This window comes from Silene latifolia, chromosome 4 (genome assembly GCF_048544455.1).
Source record: "Silene latifolia isolate original U9 population chromosome 4, ASM4854445v1, whole genome shotgun sequence".
NCBI lineage: Eukaryota > Viridiplantae > Streptophyta > Magnoliopsida > Caryophyllales > Caryophyllaceae > Silene > Silene latifolia.
In genome coordinates, this window is record NC_133529.1 from 18258543 (window position 1) to 18279390 (window position 20848).

The following is a 20848-nucleotide window of genomic DNA, read 5'->3' on the forward strand; positions in this document are numbered from 1 at the left end:
CTAGCTTGGAAACGAGCACATAGACATACACTATATAAAATATCCGGTCGACTAGCGGTCAATAAAGTAATGAACCGATCATACCTCGATACATCGTTTCATCAACTTTCTTACCATTCTCATCTTTGTCAAGCTTTGTGGACGAAACCATAGGTGTAGAGAAGGGTTTAGAATTAGTCATACCGAACTTACATAGCATCTCCTTTATGTACTTTTGTTGATGAATCATCACACCATCTTGAGTTTGCTTGATTTGAAGCCCAAGGAAGAAACCTAGTTCTCCCATCATACTCATCTCAAACTCAGATTTCATTAGTTCCGAAAAGTACAAATAAAGGAGTTCATTCGTTGCACCAAATATTATGTCATCGACATAAATCTGTACAATCAACAGTTCACCACACTGTGACTTTATGAACAATGTCTTATCCACCGATCCACGCACAAAACCATTTTTGATAAGGTTATTTTCTGTCGTTTGCCTTAATCAAAATAAATCCTAAACTACTACTAACAAAATAGCTAGCGGTAAGTCAGGGTCGAATCCACAGGGAGGCGGTGATTATCTAGTTTGTTTATATTTAATTCCGTCTTAAGGTAACCAATTTTGGGGGTTTGATTGTTTGTATGTTAATCGACTAATTGCAAGTAAATAAAAGATGAATAACAATAATATTAAAAGGTCTAGAGATCGGGTTCACTAGGTCGTCGTCAAAGGGTAGAATTTAATTTATTGATTGAGCAATGTATATTGTTGAAAGTCATATGATCGGTCGATTCAATATTTCTTTTAGATCTAATTTAACATGCGGTCGCTATCATTAAATTATCTCTATTCAATTATCGTGGCCTATACTAGTCTTAACCCGGTCGGTGATAATCCTAGTTTATGCAAGACTAATTAATCAATTGACGATCAGTAATTAACTAATTAGAAGTAGTACGATAATCAAACGACAATTAAGAGCAATTTAACAATCAATTCATAATAATCCCTTTTCTAACAACCTAGATCCCCTTTCACCCTAGATAAGAGATTTAGCTACGCATAATAGAAAGAAGAACAACAATAACATTAATAAGAAACATGATTGCAAGCATAAAAGATGAACAATGAAATAAATGATTAATAATAAAGGAAAGATTAAGAACAATACCGTAAATAGCTAGATCCGGAAGTAAGAACAATAAATAAACTAAACTAAGTATTTTAGAGAGTTTTCTAAGGTAGTTATATTAAACCTACTGAAAATAAAGCATAAAATAACCTAGGGTACGAGTTTTGGTATTTATAGCAATACATAACCGACTTAAGGAAAGTTGCGGGAATTATAAAACTGGAAGGTTCCTCGATCGAGCCAATGGTGACTCGATCGAGGCACCAAAGTTCAAGAACACCCAACTCTCGACATTGCAAAATTTAGTTGATTAGGTTGGTTCCTCGATCGAGTCGAGAGTGACTCGATCGAGCATGAAGTTCCTCGATCGAGTCAAGGTTGACTCGATCGAGGCACCAATTTCCTGCTTCGCGCACTGAATTTCAAACGGCCGCCATTTCTTTGTTACTTGTCAGAAACAAGCGATTTTTGCGGCGTTGGAAAGCTAAGAAGATAAGCTTTCACCTCCAATTAGAATCACTTGAAAATCTATTGTAGAACTCGAGATATGGCTCTTCACAGGAGGCACTAATGATAAGAAGCTCTTTTCTTCGTGTTTTCTTCTTAACTTCTCTTCCTTCATTCTTATGGATTCTCGTGCCATGCTTCGTGTATCCCTTCATGCTCACTCCACGATGCCCATTTCAATACTTTGCTCCTCAAATGCATCATTTCTGCATTAAACATCAAAAGGCGGAAGTATCAACATTCTAACATAAAAGGCATGTAAATGATATAAACTAGCACGAAAACCGTATCAAAAGCAATTAAGGGGAGGCATAAATATGTATATAATTATGACTCATCAAACTCCCCCAAACCATCTCTTTGCTTGTCCTCAAGCAAATCAACACACAATACAAAAGGCAATCATACAAATGGCGAATAAACGACTCAGAGCTAATGTTTAATGCACATACAAATCCCAAGCTATCCATATCTGTAACAAAGTAATGACTAAAGTGTACCAATAAAACAAATTCAAAGGTACGGGAAATAGAAAACATAGCTCAAGTCTCAGTCACCATACTATAGACAAATGCCAAATACCTTTCGATCTTGCAAGACAAATTAGTCGGATTCTCGCGGATTCACTCATGCACTCATAAATATACAGGGTGAGTTATATGTGAAGATAGAAAGAAGTAGAAACACTCACTCAACTTATGAAACATGCATGCAATCTAATGTGATAGAGATTTCCCCACCTAATATGCAATCACATATGTAGACAAAAGTACATGTATCAAGGACAATAAGGGTGGCAAATGGGTTAAAGGGATAGAAATGGTTTGTGCCTAAGCACGTTATGGATATGTGGAGCTAAGACGGTAGTCGCAGCGCTAACCAAAACAAAAACCAAATCTTTGATAATAAATACACCCAACTTAGAGAAATGATCTCAACTTTACAACGCATGAGAATGAATGAAGTATTCTCCAACTATGCATTAGACTCCAACAACCATCCTTTTGATCCTTGACAAAACCAAATGAAGCAATCTCTTTTCTTTTCTTCTTTCAATTCTCTTTTCTTTAGATTTTTTTCTTTTTTTTTTCTTTCTTTTTCGATTTTTTCTTTCTTTCTTTTCTTTTGCTTCATATTTTTCTTTTCCAACACAAGGATACAACACAATCGCTAAAAGTATTTTGCCATACCCACAGGACAACAATAAGTCCCAACCTAACCATAATAGCAAAATAAACATGATAAACAAGCAACTGCGACTGTCCCGAAAAGGTAGGCAAATTCTTGGATTGTAGCTCATAGGATGTAATTAATATTGGCTACAAGCGTTCAAACGGGCTAACAAAAGGTAATGTAAGGCTTATTTGAATGATAATAATCACCTATCCACATGTACTTAGTCAAATGAAAGCAATAAAAGTATCAAGAAATCAATGTCACACTTATGCAGTTTGATATTACACATTCCACAAGGAGAAACCACACTCAAGCCTAATTGACAATGAGACCAGTTTATTGATGTTCCTGGCCTTGGAAGCTCTATAAACATCAGAATTTAAGTAGTTTACCAACGTAATTATGTCAAATCTAATCAATATAAGGCATGTCAATACGGTTAAGACTTGAATTATGAGCTTTGTTTTCATGGCTAACGAGTCAAAACAATGTACATGAACAACTATTTGGGATTCAAATGCAAAAACAATGCAAATTAACATCATAGTTATTAAATTCACCAAGACTCAACCTAAAACAAAAGAAAAACATGTTTTTGTGTTTTGAAATTTTTAATTTTTATGGATTTTTTATATAAAAGCACACAACATAAATAAAAAGCACACAACATAATAAAAGACCCTCCCCCAAACCTAAATGTCACAGTGTCCTCATTGTGACGCCTACAACATAGCACTCACACACAAATCCAGCAACCTAAAGGACACAACTAACAAAAGGAATGGAGAAGAAATAGATAATACAATAAAAGAAGCTACAAGGGAAGAGAATACCGGGTAAGAGCTTATGATTCCCCCAAACCAGCAGCAAAACAGGGGAAAATAATCATCCTCGCAAATCCTATCATCGTCTGGCTACGTTATTGACCAAAAAGACGAGGTGACTCGATCGAGCCCCATGACACTCAATCGAGGAACCTACTGTCGAGCAAGAAATCTGCATTTAAAACAAATGTGCACACAAGTCATAATCAATACAAGTTAAAGCTCGTAACAGTAAATCAAAAAGTAGCGTATGTGCTACACACAAACATAAGTAGCACCAATAAAAAGTCCAAGCAAAGAATAAAAACAATGTAAAATGTCATGGCTCATCAAACTCAAAATCTAATGTAAAATAAGAGCAATGTTCATCGTTCTTCAGGTCATCTTCTTGAGGAAGGAGATAAGGCACTTCGTCTGTCATAGAAGCTTCATCAAAAACTCTAACTGACTCCTTTTTGAAAATCTCAGCTTCCAAAGCCTCCAACTCAGCTTTTATATCAACATTCTCATCATAGCTGTAAACCATCTCAGGAGGAGGATTCTTCTCCATAAATAAGCTTCTCTATTTCATCCACTTCCTTGCTCCATGGATATGACGAGCACGAGGGGGCGTCATATGGATTCCTATCAAAACATAAAGCAAGACAATCATCAAAAGTAGGATCAAGAGCATTAATCATATGATAAGAAGCTTTTAAATCAGGAGGACGTTTTAAAGTATTATCAAGAACAAATCTAATAGTGTCATCCCCAACTCTTAGTGTCAGACTACCATCCCTAACATCTATGAGTGCTCCTGCAGTGTGAAGGAATGGTCTACCAAGAATGATGGGTACTTGAGAGTCCTCAGCCATATCCATAACAATAAAGTCAACTGGAATGAAATACTTCCCTACTCTAACGGGCACATCCTCTAAGACACCCATAGGTTTCTTTAAAGATCTGTCGGCCATTTGTAAGGTCATATTAGTAATACGGAGTTGACCCATATTTAACTTTTTGCAAATTGAATACGGCATGACACTAACACTAGCCCCTAAATCACAAAGGGCTCTATCAATAGTTATACTACCAATATGACAAGGAATAGAAAAACTCCCTGGATCCTTAAGCTTTGGTGGTGAGTTGGCTTGTAATGCGGCCGCGCACTCCTGAGTAAATGCTACTGTCTCCACTTCATCAAAAGACCGCTTCTTTGATAAGATTTCTTTTAAAAATTTAGCATACGCTAAGCACTTGAGTTACCAATTCAGTAAATGGCACTTTGTCACTTGAAGATTCTTTACTACCTCCATAAACCTTCCAAACTGTTTATCCAGCTTGGATTTTTGTTGTCGATGAGGAAAAGGTAGTGCAATAGTTATGGGCTCGGCTGGCTTGACCTTAGAAATAACTTTTGAAACACCGCCATCTGTCGAAGAGGTGCCTCGATCAAGTCGAGAGGTGACTCGATCGAGCACGCTGGTTCCTCGATCGAGCCGGGGCCGACTCGATCGAGGAACCTCTGCAGGGTTCAGACTCCTTCGTCTTTTTGCTTTTCGTCAAATCTCGTGTTTCATCTTTGCAAGTTTATTTTTCATCGTCACTTAGCTCCAAACTTCCCAACCCCTTAGGATGCATGTATGGAGCTTCATCATCTTTAATGGGCATGTCCGGACTGTTATAAGAAGTATCGCTCCTTAAAAAAATTGCATTAACTTGCTCATGAGCTTGTTTACCTTGAGGAGGAAGACCGGACTGTTTTGATGGATTTTGAGCCGCAATTTGAGCAACTTGAGTATCCAACATCTTATTATGAGCCATAAGTTCGGAGATTTGAGCCGTTTGCTTTTGCTGCATCATCAAAGTTTGTTGCAATAGAGCTTTTAACTCCGATACTTCATTACTTGGAACTTGAGGAGGAGGTTGAAATTGTTGAAAACCTCCTTGATTTGGCCTTTGATAACCTCCTTGTGGCTGATTACCACGATTTGGAGGAATAATATAGGTACCTTGTTGAGGAGCTTGAAAGAAATTAGAATATGGTGTACCTTGCTTGAAAGATTGGAAGGCCTGAACTTGCTCAATAGTACTCATACATTTGGCCGCAGTGTGGCCATCTATACCACATCTCTCGCAGGACACTTCTTGTTGAACCATATGAACCATATCTTGCTTACCCAAGGATCGGGTAGTCTTCAATTCAGCTATTTGAGCCAATATAGTCTCCAACTGTGCCGCGACCGCACTATCTGAGCCACTTCCTCTCTTACTTCCTCTGGGGTTACCATACTCAGCTGTGTGAGTAGCAATCGAATCGATCAATCAACTTCCAAGCATTATTGTCATTAGTGTTATCTTGGAATCTCCCATTAGCACTTGAGCGAGAATCAAGTAAAGCTCTATGATCATCATACAACCCGTTGTAAAGCGGTTCAAAGGAACCAAATCTGAAATCCATGGTGAGGGACGGACCGCACTAGTCTTTTGAACCGTATCCAAGCTTCATTAAAATCCTCAGTAGGACCCTGTTTAAAACTTGTAATCTGACTTCTCAATGCATTAGTCTTCTGTGGTGGAAAATACCTTTTGTAGAATGCAAGAGCTAGAGAAGTCCTGTTGGTAATCGCGTCGATCTCCATGTCTAAGTCCCTTAACCACTCAGTTGCATCATCTCTCAAAGAGAAAGGGAAGAGAGTTTGCTTGACCTGATCTTGAGACACCCCAGCTGTTAAAGGAATAGAACAGCAATAAGTAACGAATTTCTCCATATGCTTTGCGGGGTCCTCTCCTGATTTTCCTCCAAATAAATTCCTCTCTATCAAGCTTATGTAAGAAGGCTTGATCTCAAAAGTTCCCATATCAGCGGTAGGAAGCTTGAAGCCTTTAGGAATAGAATCAACCGTGGGTTCGGAGTGACTTGCTAATGTAGGCATCTTTGGTATTGTAGAAGTCACAGCTACAGAAATAAGTGTGTCCTCTTCTAAGGACGAGTCTTCTGCGAAAGTATACCGCTCGTAGTCAAGTGTACTCAAGTCTTCCACTTGACTTACTTCTCCTTGAAATTTTCGTCTGTAGCGAAAAGTCTTTTCTGGCTCGGGATCAAACGGTAGGATCTCTAACCTGTTAGACCTGGGCATACACGAAAACAACAAGAAAAGATAAAACTGTCTCAAGGAACTGAAGTTCCCTGAAACAAAAGACAAAAATAAAAAGTAAACAAACAGAACAATTGTTGCCTCCCCAATTGCAGCGCCAAATTTGATAAGGTTATTTTCAGTCGTTTGCCTTAATCAAAATAAATCCTAAACTACTACTAACAAAATAGCTAGCGGTAAGTCAGGGTCGAATCCACAGGGAGGCGGTGATTATCTAGTTTGTTTATATTTAATTCCGTCTTAAGGTAACCAATTTTGGGGGTTTGATTGTTTGTATGTTAATCGACTAATTGCAAGTAAATAAAAGATGAATAACAATAATATTAAAAGGTCTAGAGATCGGGTTCACTAGGTCGTCGTCAAAGGGTAGAATTTAATTTATTGATTGAGCAATGTATATTGTTGAAAGTCATATGATCGGTCGATTCAATATTTCTTTTAGATCTAATTTAACATGATCGCTTATCATTAAATTATCTCTATTCAATTATCGTGGCCTATACTAGTCTTAACCCGGTCGGTGATAATCCTAGTTTATGCAAGACTAATTAATCAATTCTGATCAGTAATTAACTAATTAGAAGTAGTACGATAATCAAACGACAATTAAGAGCAATTTAACAATCAATTCATAATAATCCCTTTTCTAACAACCTAGATCCCCTTTCACCCTAGATAAGAGATTTAGCTACGCATAATAGAAAGAAGAACAACAATAACATTAATAAGAAACATGATTGCAAGCATAAAAGATGAACAATGAAATAAATGATTAATAATAAAGGAAAGATTAAGAACAATACCGTAAATAGCTAGATCCGGAAGTAAGAACAATAAATAAACTAAACTAAGTATTTTAGAGAGTTTTCTAAGGTAGCTATATTAAACCTACTGAAAATAAAGCATAAAATAACCTAGGGTACGAGTTTTGGTATTTATAGCAATACATAACCGACTTAAGGAAAGTTGCGGGAATTATAAAACTGGAAGGTTCCTCGATCGAGCCAATGGTGACTCGATCGAGGCACCAAAGTTCAAGAACACCCAACTCTCGACATTGCAAAATTTAGTTGATTAGGTTGGTTCCTCGATCGAGTCGAGAGTGACTCGATCGAGCATGAAGTTCCTCGATCGAGTCAAGGTTGACTCGATCGAGGCACCAATTTCCTGCTTCGCGCACTGAATTTCAAATGACCGCCATTTCTTCGTTACTTGTCAGAAACAAGCGATTTATGCGGCGTTGGAAAGCTAAGAAGATAAGCTTTAACCTCCAATTGGAATCACTTGAAAATCTGTTGTAGAACTTGAGATATGGCTCTTCACAGGAGGCACTAATGATAAGAAGCTCTTTTCTTCGTGTTTTCTTCTTAACTTCTCTTCCTTCATTCTTATGGATTCTCGTGCCATGCTTCGTGTATCCCTTCATGCTCACTCCACGATGCCCATTTCAATACTTTGCTCCTCAAATGCATCATTTCTGCATTAAACATCAAAAGGCGGAAGTATCAACATTCTAACATAAAAGGCATGTAAATGATATAAACTAGCACGAAAACCGTATCAAAAGCAATTAAGGGGAGGCATAAATATGTATATAATTATGACTCATCAATTTTCCAAAAGAAATTTTGACAAGCGATCATACCAAGCTCTTGGAGCCTGTTTTAAACCATAAAGCGCCTTGTCCAATTTAAAAACATGGTTTGGAAATTCATTGTTCATAAAACCCGGTGGTTGCTCCACAAAGACCTCTTCTTCTAAATAGCCATTTAGAAAAGCCGTTTTAACATCCATTTGAAACAGTTTGATGCCTTTGTGAGCTGCAAAAGCTATGAGCATACGTATGGCTTCAAGCCTAGCTACTGGTGCGAAGGTTTCATTATAATCAATGCCTTCTTGTTGTTTAAATCCTTGCACCACTAGTCTAGCTTTATTCCTTACGATATTGCCCGAATCATCTAGCTTATTGCGAAAGACCCATTTGGTACCAATCACGGTACAACCAGTAGGTCTAGGGACAAGATGCCATACCTCATTCCTTCTGAATTGATTTAGTTCCTCTTGCATTTCCATCACCCAACTCGAATCTTCAAGTGCCATGGTGATATTCGTTGGTTCAATTTGTGAGAGGAACGCATAAGATGCAAAGAAATCATTGAGGGATGATCTTGTTTTCCTTCCCGAATTCAAGTCACTGGTCAAGTTAGAAAGGGGGTGAGATTTTTGGTGTTTCCACTTCTTTGGTACGATTAAGGATGGTGAGGCTTCTTGGGGTTCGACTCAACGGTTCGCTCAACCGTTGGTTCGGGTTCATTTTTTGTTTGAGGGTTTGTTTTGTTTGTTCATTTTGTTCAAGTGTACCCTCATTCCCCCTGGATGTCCTAGCCTCATTTTGTGGTTCAAGTGGTTCTGTTCCCCTGTCTCTTGGCAGTTTCTTGATCACAGTTGATCCGACTGTTGATTCTGCTCCTCTTGTTCGTTTTCCTCGTGTACATCATCCATGTCATGTCGAATCATTCCAAGCTCATAGTCCTCATCATCTTCATCATCCTCTTCCTGTGTATTAGAATGAAAAAGACTAGACTCATCAAATATGACATGCACACTTTCTTCCATTTTCATGGTTCGTTTATTATACACTTTATAAGCCTTGTTACGATCCGAATAACCGACAAATACGGCCTCATCACTACGAGCATCGAATTTACCCAAATTATCCTTTCCATTGTTGTGAACAAAACATTTGCTTCCAAAGCATTTCAAATAGGATAAATTAGGCTTTCTTCCTTTAAGCAACTCGTAGGGTGTTTTGTTAAGCATTTTTCGGATCATAACACGATTATAAATGTGACATGATGTGTTGACGGCTTCGGCCCAAAAATTCTTTGGCAACTTACTACTAATGAGCATAGTCCTAGCCATGTTTTCAAGTGTACGGTTCATACGCTCTACAACCCCGTTTTGTTGAGGTGTAGCACGCGCGGAAAAGTTATGGCTAATACCGTGCTCATCACAATAAGTAATAAATGAGGAATTTTCAAATTCGGTTCCATGGTCGGATCTCAAAGATGTGAGCTTTTTATCAAACTTGTTTTGGACCTTTTTCAACCAAATTAAAAATTCATCAAATACTTCATCTTTAGAACTCAAATAGAGAAGCCAAACAAATCGTGAGAAATCGTCAACAATCACACATAAGAAACGACTACCTCCTTTACTTCTAACACGCATTGGACCACATATATCAATATGAAGTAACTCAAGAGGTTTAGATGTACTAACGAACTTTTTGGATTTAAAGGAGCTTCTTACTTGCTTCCCCTTAGCACAATCATCACACAAACTATTAAAGTCAAATTTCATATTAGGAATGCCATCGACTAAGTCAAGTCGCTTAAGGGTGTTCAATGTTCTAGCATTTACGTGACCTAATCTCTTATGCCAAAGCCATGAGTCGTTCTTTTTCAAAGCACTCATACAAGACATGGTACGACTAGACAATGCAAAAAGATTAGTCAAGTAAACATCTTTAACACGTTTTCCTTCTAGAACAACTTCCCTTGTATTACCATCTAAAACACGACATTCACTAGCACAAAATTCATCGATATTACCATTATCACACATTTGAGATATGCTAAGGAGATTATGCTTCAAACCTTTGACAAGCAACACTTTGTCGACACATTGTGACGATGACTTACCAACCTTCCCGATTGCAATAATTTCACCTTTCTTATTGTCACCAAACGTCACGGTGCAACCATTGTAGGCTTCTAGTGAGAGAAATTGGTTTCTACTTCCCGTCATATGACGTGAACATCCACTTTCCAAGTACCAATTTGTCTGCCTCTCACTAATGCCTATAAGAAATCAAGAGGTTAGTTTAGGAATCCAAACGAATTTGGATCCTTTTTGTGAGTTGTATTGTTAATCAAATCTTTGCGAACCCACTCCTTTTTAGCAACCTTGATGTTCTTATTTATGTCGTTTAGTCGATTAGGACAACCATTAAAGTCATGACCAGTCTGACCACAAAAGTTGCAAACAATATACTCGGGAAGGCTCGCATATTTTCTCCTTCGAAAATCAGTCTTGCTTGGTTCCCGGTTTAAAAGTTCTGATTAATCAATCACATTACTTTGGAAACCAAGTCCAGCTTTCTCTTGATTTTGGGATCGATTTATGAGGGAGTCTAAAATGTTTTGGCTACCTTCCCATTTCTTGTAAAACTCTTTAGCATCATGCAACTCTTTGGTCAATGTTTCAATTTTAGCAAGATGGTCAAGATTTAGTTTGCCTACTTTATCGAAAGCGGATTTAGCATGACTACATTCATCACTAAGCAACATAGCAATTTCTTCAAGTTGCTTATTATCATGTCGACACGAGGTAAGGTCATCTAGCAGTGAGTCTCGTTCTTTAATCAAAATATCAACTTGAATAATTAAAGACTCGTTTTCTTTTTCAACATCGTAAAAAACAACGATTGAGGCAACAGTTGATTTTGACGAGCTAGCAATATTCGTGAGAACAAGGTTTTCTTTCCTCAATTTTTTAATTTCTTTTCTGAGTGATGGAATGATGTTACTTTCTTTTATCTCATCTAGACACTCTCTAAGACCAACATTTTCTTCAAAGCAATTTCCTCAATTTGAGTTTGCAAGTCATAGAGTTTATCGTTTTTAGCAAGACTCTTGTCAAGTACATCATCAAACATCAAACAAAGCTTATCCTTAGAAAGAGTTCTCACCTTGTTCTTGAGATTCATTACCTCGGTGTCGGAGTCATCGCTGGAGTCGTCGGAGTGCGCCATAAGACAGAGTGCGGATTCTTTCTTTGAAGACTTGGGTCCGTCAAGATCAAGACGAGTTGTCATACAAACTTTGGCATCTAATTCTTCCTCAAGGACATCATCCTCATCGGAATCAGATACACCCCATATTGCAGACATGACTTTATGCTTAAAATCTTTCTTTGCAAAATCTCGTTTTTCTCTAGATTTGAACTCATTCCACTTGGGGCAATCTTTGATAAGGTGACCTTTCTCACCACATTTGAAACAAGCCACCGTGGAATAAGATCTCTTCTTTTGAAAACTTTTTTTGTTAGCATTGTTGAACTTCTTAGGATTGTGACTTTTGATCATATCCGCCATGTTACGTGAGTACATAGCTTGCTCGTCATCTCCATCATCTTCCTCATCACTTAAGGTTGATTTGAGAGCGAAACCTCTAGCTTTGGAGCTTTCACCCGAGCGCTTTGCGAGACTTAACTCGTGTGCCATGAGTGAGCCCATTAGCTCATTGAGGGACAATTTGGACAGATCTTTAGCCTCCTCAATAGCCGTCACCTTTGGTTGCCATTTATCACTTAGGCTACGAAGGATCTTTCGGACTATATCCTCGGAATCAAACTCTCTACCTAGACCTTTAAGTTCATTAACAATACTAGAAAAGCGAGAAGAAAGACAATTGATTGACTCATCTTTCATCATATTGAACATCTCATATTGTTGCATGAGAAGGTCAATACGATGCTTCTTGACTTGGGACGTTCCTTCATAAGCAAGATTTAACGTGTCCCAAATCTCTTTAGCCGAGGTACATCCGGAGATGCGATTGATATCTTGTTCACCGATGCCATATTGAAGAATGGACATGGCTTTAGAATTTTTCTCGACTTTACGATAGTCAGCCTCGACATAACTTTCCTCGCTTTTCACGGCACTTTTCCCATCAGAGTCAGTAACCGTTATAGCAAGGGGACCCTTTTGAATAATGACTCAACACTCATAATTCGTACTTTTGACGTAGTGTTCCATACGGTGCTTCCACCAGGAGTAGTTATCCCCTTTGAAGATAGGGTACTTAGTATGTTTCCCGTCCATGACTATAGGATCAACTCACTGGTAGTTAACCAGTTATCAAGAGCACAAGGCTCTGATACCAATTGAAGAGTCGAGGACGAGGGCACCTAAGAGGGGGAGGGGGTGAATTAGGTGTCTATTTAAAATTTAAGCTTAATGAAAGCTTCTTTTAAAAAAACTCTTAAACACTTTAAACAATGCTTAGATGAAAGGAGAAGTCGATACTTAGAAGTTAGAACTAGAGAGTTAAAAGTATTCAACAACGATTCAGCAAGCAGAAGTTACAGTGTACTCAACAGTTGATTCTGTAAATAAAGACGTGAGTAGAGTGTGCAGCGGAAATAAAACGAAATAGACACGACTAACGATGTTTTTAAAAACTGGTTCGGTCACTACTCCGCGACCTACGTCCAGCGCTATTTCATTAAACGTCTCAGAAGTAAACTCATACAAACTAAGACCACCCCGAATAATAAAACAACTCCCCAACCTACTCCGGTTGCTAATGCTTAAAAGCTACTTCGCTTCCAAGACTTTTGCTTTGGGCTACTCCGCCGAAAGACTCCTTGCTTAAAGCTACTCCGCAATAAGACTTTTGCTTTGGGCTACTCCACCAAAAGACTTCATGCTCAAAAGCTACTCCGCTTCGAAGACTTCATGCTTAAGGATAACTCTATCCTAAGACTTATTTTGGTTCTACCCGGTTGTTACAAGACTCCACTTATCTCAATGTTGTTCACTCAATTGAACGGATGAGATAAAGTTTAAGTACAAAACACGGGATCCTTGAACACGATTAAAACGACTAGGTGCAACAACAAACTCAATAAAAGACTCAAAAGATAAATAAACAAACTTGCAAAAGATTCAAAGATTTTGAAATGAAAAACGGTTTTGCAAAGTTAATTTACTCGATTGAAAGCTTAAGTCTTTTTCAGTTTAAAACTCGTTTGTTGCACACTTGTAAAAATGAATTAAGCAAGCTATTTATAATGTTCAAGTAGTATACTTTACATTAAAATATCTTACACTCATAAGCACAAGTGATTAAAATATTGTAAGTAGTTTGCTTGGGCAACATGCAAAGCCAACCGAAATGCTCTCCAAGAAACCGAGTATTCTTCCTCAAGAAATCGGTGCCTAAGATTGCAAGAAACCAGGTTGTGCACACATACAAAAATAGGCTGGGTTTTTCAACAAGAAACAAGCATAAATGGTTGTGTTTATGGGAACCATAAACATTTCCATAAATGTAAAAGCAAGCAACCCATTTATAGTAAGTGTCTTATTGTGCAAGCAAACTCCTTAGCAAGTCATTGAAAGCTCTATATTCTTTAAAAGACTTCAAAGAATTTCCAGAAAACATTTGTGAAAGTTAAAAGCACTTTAACAAAGATTCAAATATTTTCGAAATATTTCTTTCAAAGACGAGCCTTAATTAACTGTTGACTAAACTGTTGTTTTTGCACCTAAACGTAAATTCGTGTTAAACGATCACCTTACAACACATGACATTAGCACTAATGACTATCTTCATCTTTGATCTTCATGATGACATTCTTGATAACCTTGAATTGACAATTGGAGCTTCATGCTACATGGTTAAACTTAAGAGGCACGCAATTAAATAACAAACTAGGTTTGGTGTCCGGCTACGCCCGGGCTACCTTTATTTAACATTTAAATTTTATTTTATATGAAATATGATTTCTCTAAATTTCCATATTTTCAATGGAGCCAAATACTCGTTATTCTTTGGTTATGGATTATAATGGAATAAATCAAAATGGCTCACTAAAGTGGCCGCGCTTCTTTCTTTTGTAAAGTGGCGGTCCTTCGATGCAGTTCTCGACGCAATTTTCATCTTGGGTCATTCGAAAACAGCCTCTTTGTGTTGCTAACACAAGGGTAAGGCTGCGTACATCCGACCCCCCCCTTACCCTACAATTTGCGGGAGCCATTGAGGCACTGTGGTAATGTTGTTGTTGTTGTATACATTTACAATTTATATATTGAAATTATGATGAGAGGTAAAATTAATCAACAAATTATGAGACACGTTCACCTCTCCCGTTGTTAATATTATTACTTTCACTACATCCCATGTTGATACTATTACGTTCACTACTTCTTCGGTTACTGTTGTTTGTTTTACTATTCCTGCTATTTTTAGGATTAACCCGTTAGTTTTAGTTTTGTCAAGCTCGTATATTTAAATAAATTAATATTTTCTTAAAATAGAATTGTTAGTTAATTTTTTATACTCTTTCCGTTGTTCCTACTGTTACTTTCATTATATGTGTTGTGACTACTATTACTTTCACTTCTCCCGCCGTCATTATTTTTTCTTTCACTACTCCCGCATTTATTATTGTTAATTTTACTATTCCCGCTGTTGCTAGTATGACTTTCACTACTCTCATTGCTATATATTATTGTTGCTTTTACTACTCATATGGAAGGTTACTATCATAATAGTTGATTATTATATATTTAAATAAATCTGAAATATTAGATTAGAATATTATTTAAGAGCAAACATTATTATTTACTAATTTACTACTCATATGGAAGGTTACTATCATAATAGTTGATTATTATATATTTAAATAAATCTGAAATATTAGATTAGAATATTATTTAAGAGCAAACATTATTATTTACTAATTAAATTACAAATTTAATGAATTATGGAATGTTATATTTTTGGAAATCAATTGATTTACTTACCTTTTAATAGTTTCCAAAATATAACATATACTTATATATTATATTTATGTATGTTAAATAATTAACATATTTATACTAATTAGTACCATAAGTGGGACCCGTTTATTTTAAGGAAACTCGCCATATTCTAATATTTTCTAAATTTATATTTTTAACCAAACCTATATAATATTTGCATTGAAGTCCCTTGTTCAGGTCCATCACACGGCGCTAGCGATTTAAAACTATATAGTATAATTAATGTGTATAACTTTCTTTAATTGCATGAAAGTCCCTTGGTTTCTGGAATTAATATATAGTATTGATTGATGAGATTAATTTGTCTTAAGGCATCATCAACACAATCTTAATCAAATTGGGTTTCTTCAGTGTCGGGGTTTCGAATTTGGTCATTTCGGGTCGGGTAAGGTAAGATCCTAGATAGTCAACAAAGTTTGGGTCGTGTCAGGTCAGTCGGGTTTTGAGTTAAATTTGGAGTTGTAGTTCTGGTAAATTTTTGGATCTCGGATCGGCCTTTTCGAGTCGAGTTAATCGGGCCAGGTCGGTTTTTCCAGGTCTACTTACAAGGTAAACTCGAACCAACTCGACTTTTTTCGGGGTTTGGGCGTCCTATCATCCTAAGAAAATCCGCATGCGATCCGAAGACCGTTGGTTCGAAACTAAGTTCTACTAGGCTCGGAAATGAAAATTGGATTATTTTTCTTATTTAATATTTCATTAATTTATATATCTATCTGAGGTGAAATATTAAAAATTAATGTTTACGAGTAATTTTTATCCATTTATGGATATGAATCATTATAAATCTAATCATTTTTTTGGTTGAATTATTCAAGATAAAAACTTGTTTAACAACGTTAGATCAAATTTTGGTCAAGTGTTTTAATTTTAAGTTTCGGATCATTGTTGCTAATGACGAGTCTCGGATAATGTTTTTTTAGTTTACTAATCCAATAAGGGTAGTTTTGTCAAATCTAGTTGCAATGATAGAGGCAGAGTATTTGTTAAAGTGAAACTTTTTTGGCCAATTTGTCACATTCCATTATTTTTTTTACCAATTTGTCATATGTAAAACTTTTTTTTACCAATTTGACAACAACCCTCCACTTTTTTTTACCAATTTGGTAGTTTGGCCAATATTTATGTGCGTAGTAATGTGGACTACGGCCCTGTTCTTTTGGACTTAATTTTAGTTCTAATAAGTTCAGTTCAGTTCAGCTCAGCTCCATTCAGCTCCATTCAGTTCAGTTCAGTTCAGATTAGTTTATTTCAACATTAATATTATTATTCTTATTTTATATTCTTATTGTTATCATTATTATTATATTAATTTATTTACTATTGTTATTATTATATTAAAATTTATTTTTAATATTTATTATATTACTATTATATTTATTATTTTATTTATATTTATTGTATTTATTTACTATTATCTTTTTATTTTTATTTCAGTTCAGTTCAGTTAAGTTCAGATCAGATCAGTTCAGTTCAGTTCAGTTCCATTAAAAGTTCAGTTCAGTTTAGTTCAACTCGATTAAGTTCAGTTCAGACAATTTCAGTCCAAAAGAACAGGGCCTATGTTACGGTGTTAATCAAATGGCAATTGTTCTGTGAATTTGTGTTCGTATGACTTGTGTCCATAATCTTGATAGTACTCTAGTTAATATGTTAGGGGGCAAAGTAATAGACCTTGCAAAATCAACCCGACCCGATTGGAAAAGGCTAACCCAAGATCTGAAATTGACCCAACTTCCGTACCCGAATGACATCCGAAGCCCGAATTGCCCCGACCCGGCCCGAAAAAGACCCAAGCTTTCATGGACCCATAATAGACCCGATCCGAAATCACCCAGCCCAAAAATGAAGCGAAAAAACATATCTTTTGACCCGAAAAGACTTGAAATGCCTTTTTTCTCTTAGTCATTGACCCAAAATGCCCTTACCCGACCCGAACTAACCCGAACATCCGAGAAACCCGAAATAACCCTAACTGGCCCGATCCAATCCCGGTCCAATTGACCCGTTATCCGGTCTAGTGCAAACCCTTGTCCCACATTGATGGTAAATAGATGGAAGATAACCGGTCCGTCGTAAATGTTGTACTACGTAATAATCAAATGTCAAGTAAATTCAGCTGACGGATCTAGGTGGGAATCGGTTTCAAACATGATTTAGGAACCGGTAGGAATCAGTCGGCCTGGCCTATGAGTTAGGAATCGTTTTCAAACATGATTTAGGAACCGGTTTCAAACATGATTCATCTCCACATTATTGACAGATATATCCAGAGAAGCCATTTATACTAGACCCTCCTGATGTTCTCCCAAGTTATCTTCCTTCCGTAGCAGACACAAACATCCCCTCTGATTGCGGCGCCTTCATTGCTAAAGAGTGGACGCTGAGCTTACAAATTGATGTCGGGATTATATACAATGGGAGCAGAGCGGTTGAAGGCACTTACGTAGGATTACTCGAAAAAATGTATCCTTTGAAGAAGCATTTTGCAGTTGGCCCTACTATTAGCAACAAGTTTGTTCCAAGTCACTCGAAATCTGATCAGAATGCTAGACATGAATGCATAACGTGGCTAGATAACCAAGAGAAAGATTCGGTGATTTTCGTCTCATTTGGAACAACGGTATCACTCCCTGAGACAGTAATGCACGAATTAGCAACCGGATTAGAGAAAAGCGGCCATACGTTTATGTGGGTGATCAGACAAGCTGATAAAGGGGATATCTTCATTGATGGAGATAATCAAGAGGCAGTTGAAGTAAAGAAGCTTCTACCAGAAGGTTTTTTCGAGAGAGTCGGAGACAGGGGCATGGTAGTCAGCGGAGAATGGGTGCCACAGCTTGAGATTCTAGGTCACCTTTCAGTTGGAGGGTTCATGACCCATTGTGGATGGGGTTCCTTGACTGAAAGCATGACCATGGGTGTTCCGATATTGGGTGCAATTTCTAACCTGAGCTATTAACTTGGGTGTAAATTAAAAAAAAAAATTTGACGTGGGAGTAAATGTAAAAATGTGCATTTGACGTGGGTGTAATTGATAATTTACTCTAATAATAATAATAATAATATCCCGGTTCATTATGTTTCGTCTACTCAACATATTAACCGAATCAAGCTCCGTCGCCCGGACCTTACTACTAATGATAACGTCCATGATGGTCTGATTTTCCGGGAATTTCCAATGCCTTCTTGTGACCACCTTGCCGACTTGTTCCGAACTGTCCATCACCTTCGCACCCCTGTTTCTGGCCTTCTCCGTAGTCTTTCTGCCAAAGTATGACAAAGTGGTGGTAATCCATGATGCTCTAATGGCGTCGGTTGTGGAGGACGTCACGAGTGTTTCCAATGCTGAAACTGTTTCCACCTTCTCTATTTTTGTTAACTCGTTGAGGGTACGTAGTTTTTATTAATCTCTTCTTAATGATTGAGACGGACCGAGTAATATTTATGTGCGTAGTAATGTGGACTATGTTACGGTGTTAATCAAATGGCAATTGTCCTGTGAATCTGTGTTCGTATGACTTGTGTCCATAATCTTGATAGTTAATTTGTTAGGGGGCAAATTAGACCTGGCAAAATCAACCCGACCTGATTGACCCGATCGGAAAAGACTAACTCAAGATCCGAAATTGACCCAACTTCCGTACCCGAATGACACTCGAAACCCGAATTGACCCGACCCGACCTAAAAATGACCCAAGCTTTTATGGACCCATAACAGACCCGACCTGAAATGACCCGATTCGAAATCACCCAACCCAAAAATGAAGCGAAAAAACATATCTTTTGACCCGAAAAGACTTGAAATGCCTTTTTTCTCTTAGTCATTGACCCAAAATGCCCTTACCCGACCCGAACTAACCAAACATCCGAGAAACCCGAAATAACCCTAACTGGCCCGATCCGAACCCGATCCAATTGACCCGTTATTCGGTCTAGTGCAAACCCTTGTCCCCACATTGATGGTAAATAGATGGAAGATACCCGGTCCGTCGTAAATGTTGTACTACGTAATAATCAAATGTCAAGTAAATTCAGCTGACGGATCTAGGTGGGAATCGGTTTCAAACATGATTTAGGAACCGGTAGGAATCAGTCGCCCTGGCCTATGATTTAGGAACCGGTTTCAAACATGATTCATCTCCTCATTATTGACAGATATATCCAGAGAAGCCATTTATACTAGACCCTCCTGATGTTCTCCCAAGTTTTCTTATTTCTGTAGCGGACACCCGCATCTCCCCTGACTTCCGCGCCTTCATTATTAAGCAGTGGATGCTTAACTCTCAAATTGATGCCGGGACTATATACAATGGGAGCAGGGCGGTTGAAGGCACTTACGTTGGATTACTCGAAAAATTGTATCCTTTGAAGAAGCATTTTGCAGTTGGCCCTACTATCAGCAACAAGTTTGTGCCAAGTCACTCTAAATCTGATCAGAATGCTTCTACTACTGTTGCAGCAGATTCACATTTGCCAGATAAGGTACACAAATTGTCGTACGAAACTGTATTGTGACTAAACTAGTGTATACAGTGTATTTTACGGCTTATAACGAAGCTGAATTTGATTTGCAATGTAGGTGCGCACACATGCTAGACATGGATGCTTAACCTGGCTAGATGACCAAGAGAAAGATTCAGTGATTTTCATCTCATTCGGAACAACATTATCACTCTCGGAGGAGCAAATCCAAGAATTAGCAACAGGGTTAGAGAGAAGCGGCCATAAATTTGTATGGGTGATCAGACAAGCTGATAAAGGGGATATCTTCATTGATGGAGATAGTCAACAAGAAGTTGAAGTAAAGAAGCTTCTACCAGATGGGTTTTTCGAGAGAGTCGGAGACAGGGGCATGGTAATCAGTGGAGAATGGGTCCCACAGGTTGAGATTCTAGGTCACCTTTTAGTTGGAGGGTTCATGACCCATTGTGGATGGGGTTCCTTGACTGAAAGCATGACCATGGGTGTTCCTGTCATTGCTTACCCTATGCATTCCGACCAGCCCTTGAACTCGGTTCTGGTGACCAAAGTGCTTAAGGTTGGTTACCTTATTAGGGATGATTTTTGGGAGACTCGAGAGCAGACTATAACCTCAGACATTATCGAGAATGTGGTGAAGAAGCTGATGGGTTCTCAGGAAGGCGAGGGAGTGAGAAAAAGAGCTAAAGACATCGGTCAAAGGCTCCGTGACTCTATGGCTCAAGGTGGCGCGTCTCAGCTGGATATCATTTCTTTCATCGCTCATGTCACAGGACTCAGGAGCGTGAGGACTAGATCTTGTATAGGTTCTGTAATGTCACGTTTTGCAGAGTTCCAGTTTTTATTGGAGTACTTAATTACTAATTCAATAATTGTTGAATTCGTTGATTATGATTTTGATTTTTGAGTACATTTAACAGGGATGCAAGGGAAGAGCACTTAACATCTTATCGTCTTCTCAAACCGGCTATCTATCAAGATATAATT

At 37.7% G+C, this 20848-nt stretch overlaps 3 protein-coding genes across 3 annotated transcripts; 2 read left to right on the top strand and 1 right to left on the bottom strand.

The window, feature by feature from the left end:
* Positions 1-9201: 9201 nt before the first annotated feature.
* LOC141651177 (uncharacterized) lies at positions 9202-12652 on the bottom strand. Its single transcript, XM_074458899.1, has 6 exons — positions 12568-12652; positions 11863-12192; positions 10976-11224; positions 10467-10625; positions 9972-10334; positions 9202-9314 (listed from the first exon to the last, which is right to left on the bottom strand). Exons 1-6 carry the CDS (start codon positions 12650-12652, stop codon positions 9202-9204), a joined length of 1299 nt encoding a protein of 432 aa, XP_074315000.1.
* A 4781-nt stretch (positions 12653-17433) lies between these two features.
* LOC141651178 (zeatin O-xylosyltransferase-like) lies at positions 17434-18341 on the top strand. The gene is made up of 2 exons (XM_074458900.1): positions 17434-17463; positions 17643-18341. The coding sequence occupies exons 1-2, from the start codon at positions 17434-17436 to the stop codon at positions 18339-18341; spliced, it is 729 nt and encodes a 242-aa protein (XP_074315001.1).
* Positions 18342-19357: 1016 nt separating this feature from the next.
* Positions 19358-20768, top strand: LOC141651179 (zeatin O-xylosyltransferase-like). The gene is made up of 2 exons (XM_074458901.1): positions 19358-19864; positions 19962-20768. Exons 1-2 carry the CDS (start codon positions 19655-19657, stop codon positions 20766-20768), a joined length of 1017 nt encoding a protein of 338 aa, XP_074315002.1. The 5' UTR covers positions 19358-19654.
* Positions 20769-20848: the final 80 nt, after the last annotated feature.

Coding starts and splice junctions, on each gene's coding strand:
- LOC141651179 (XM_074458901.1), top strand. CDS start 19,655: ATGCTTAACTCTCAAATTGATGCCGGGACTATATACAATGGGAGCAGG. Junction 19,865..19,961: donor ATTCACATTTGCCAGATAAG/GTACACAAATTG, acceptor TTTGCAATGTAG/GTGCGCACACATGCTAGACA.
- LOC141651178 (XM_074458900.1), top strand. CDS start 17,434: ATGGAAGATAACCGGTCCGTCGTAAATGTT. Junction 17,464..17,642: donor ACCGGTCCGTCGTAAATGTT/GTACTACGTAAT, acceptor CATTATTGACAG/ATATATCCAGAGAAGCCATT.
- LOC141651177 (XM_074458899.1), bottom strand. CDS start 12,652: ATGGACGGGAAACATACTAAGTACCCTATCTTCAAAGGGGATAACTAC. Junction 11,225..11,862: donor CAACAATGCTAACAAAAAAA/GTTTTCAAAAGA, acceptor ATGTTGAAAAAG/AAAACGAGTCTTTAATTATT. Junction 9,315..9,971: donor GCGTGTTAGAAGTAAAGGAG/GTAGTCGTTTCT, acceptor ATACACAGGAAG/AGGATGATGAAGATGATGAG.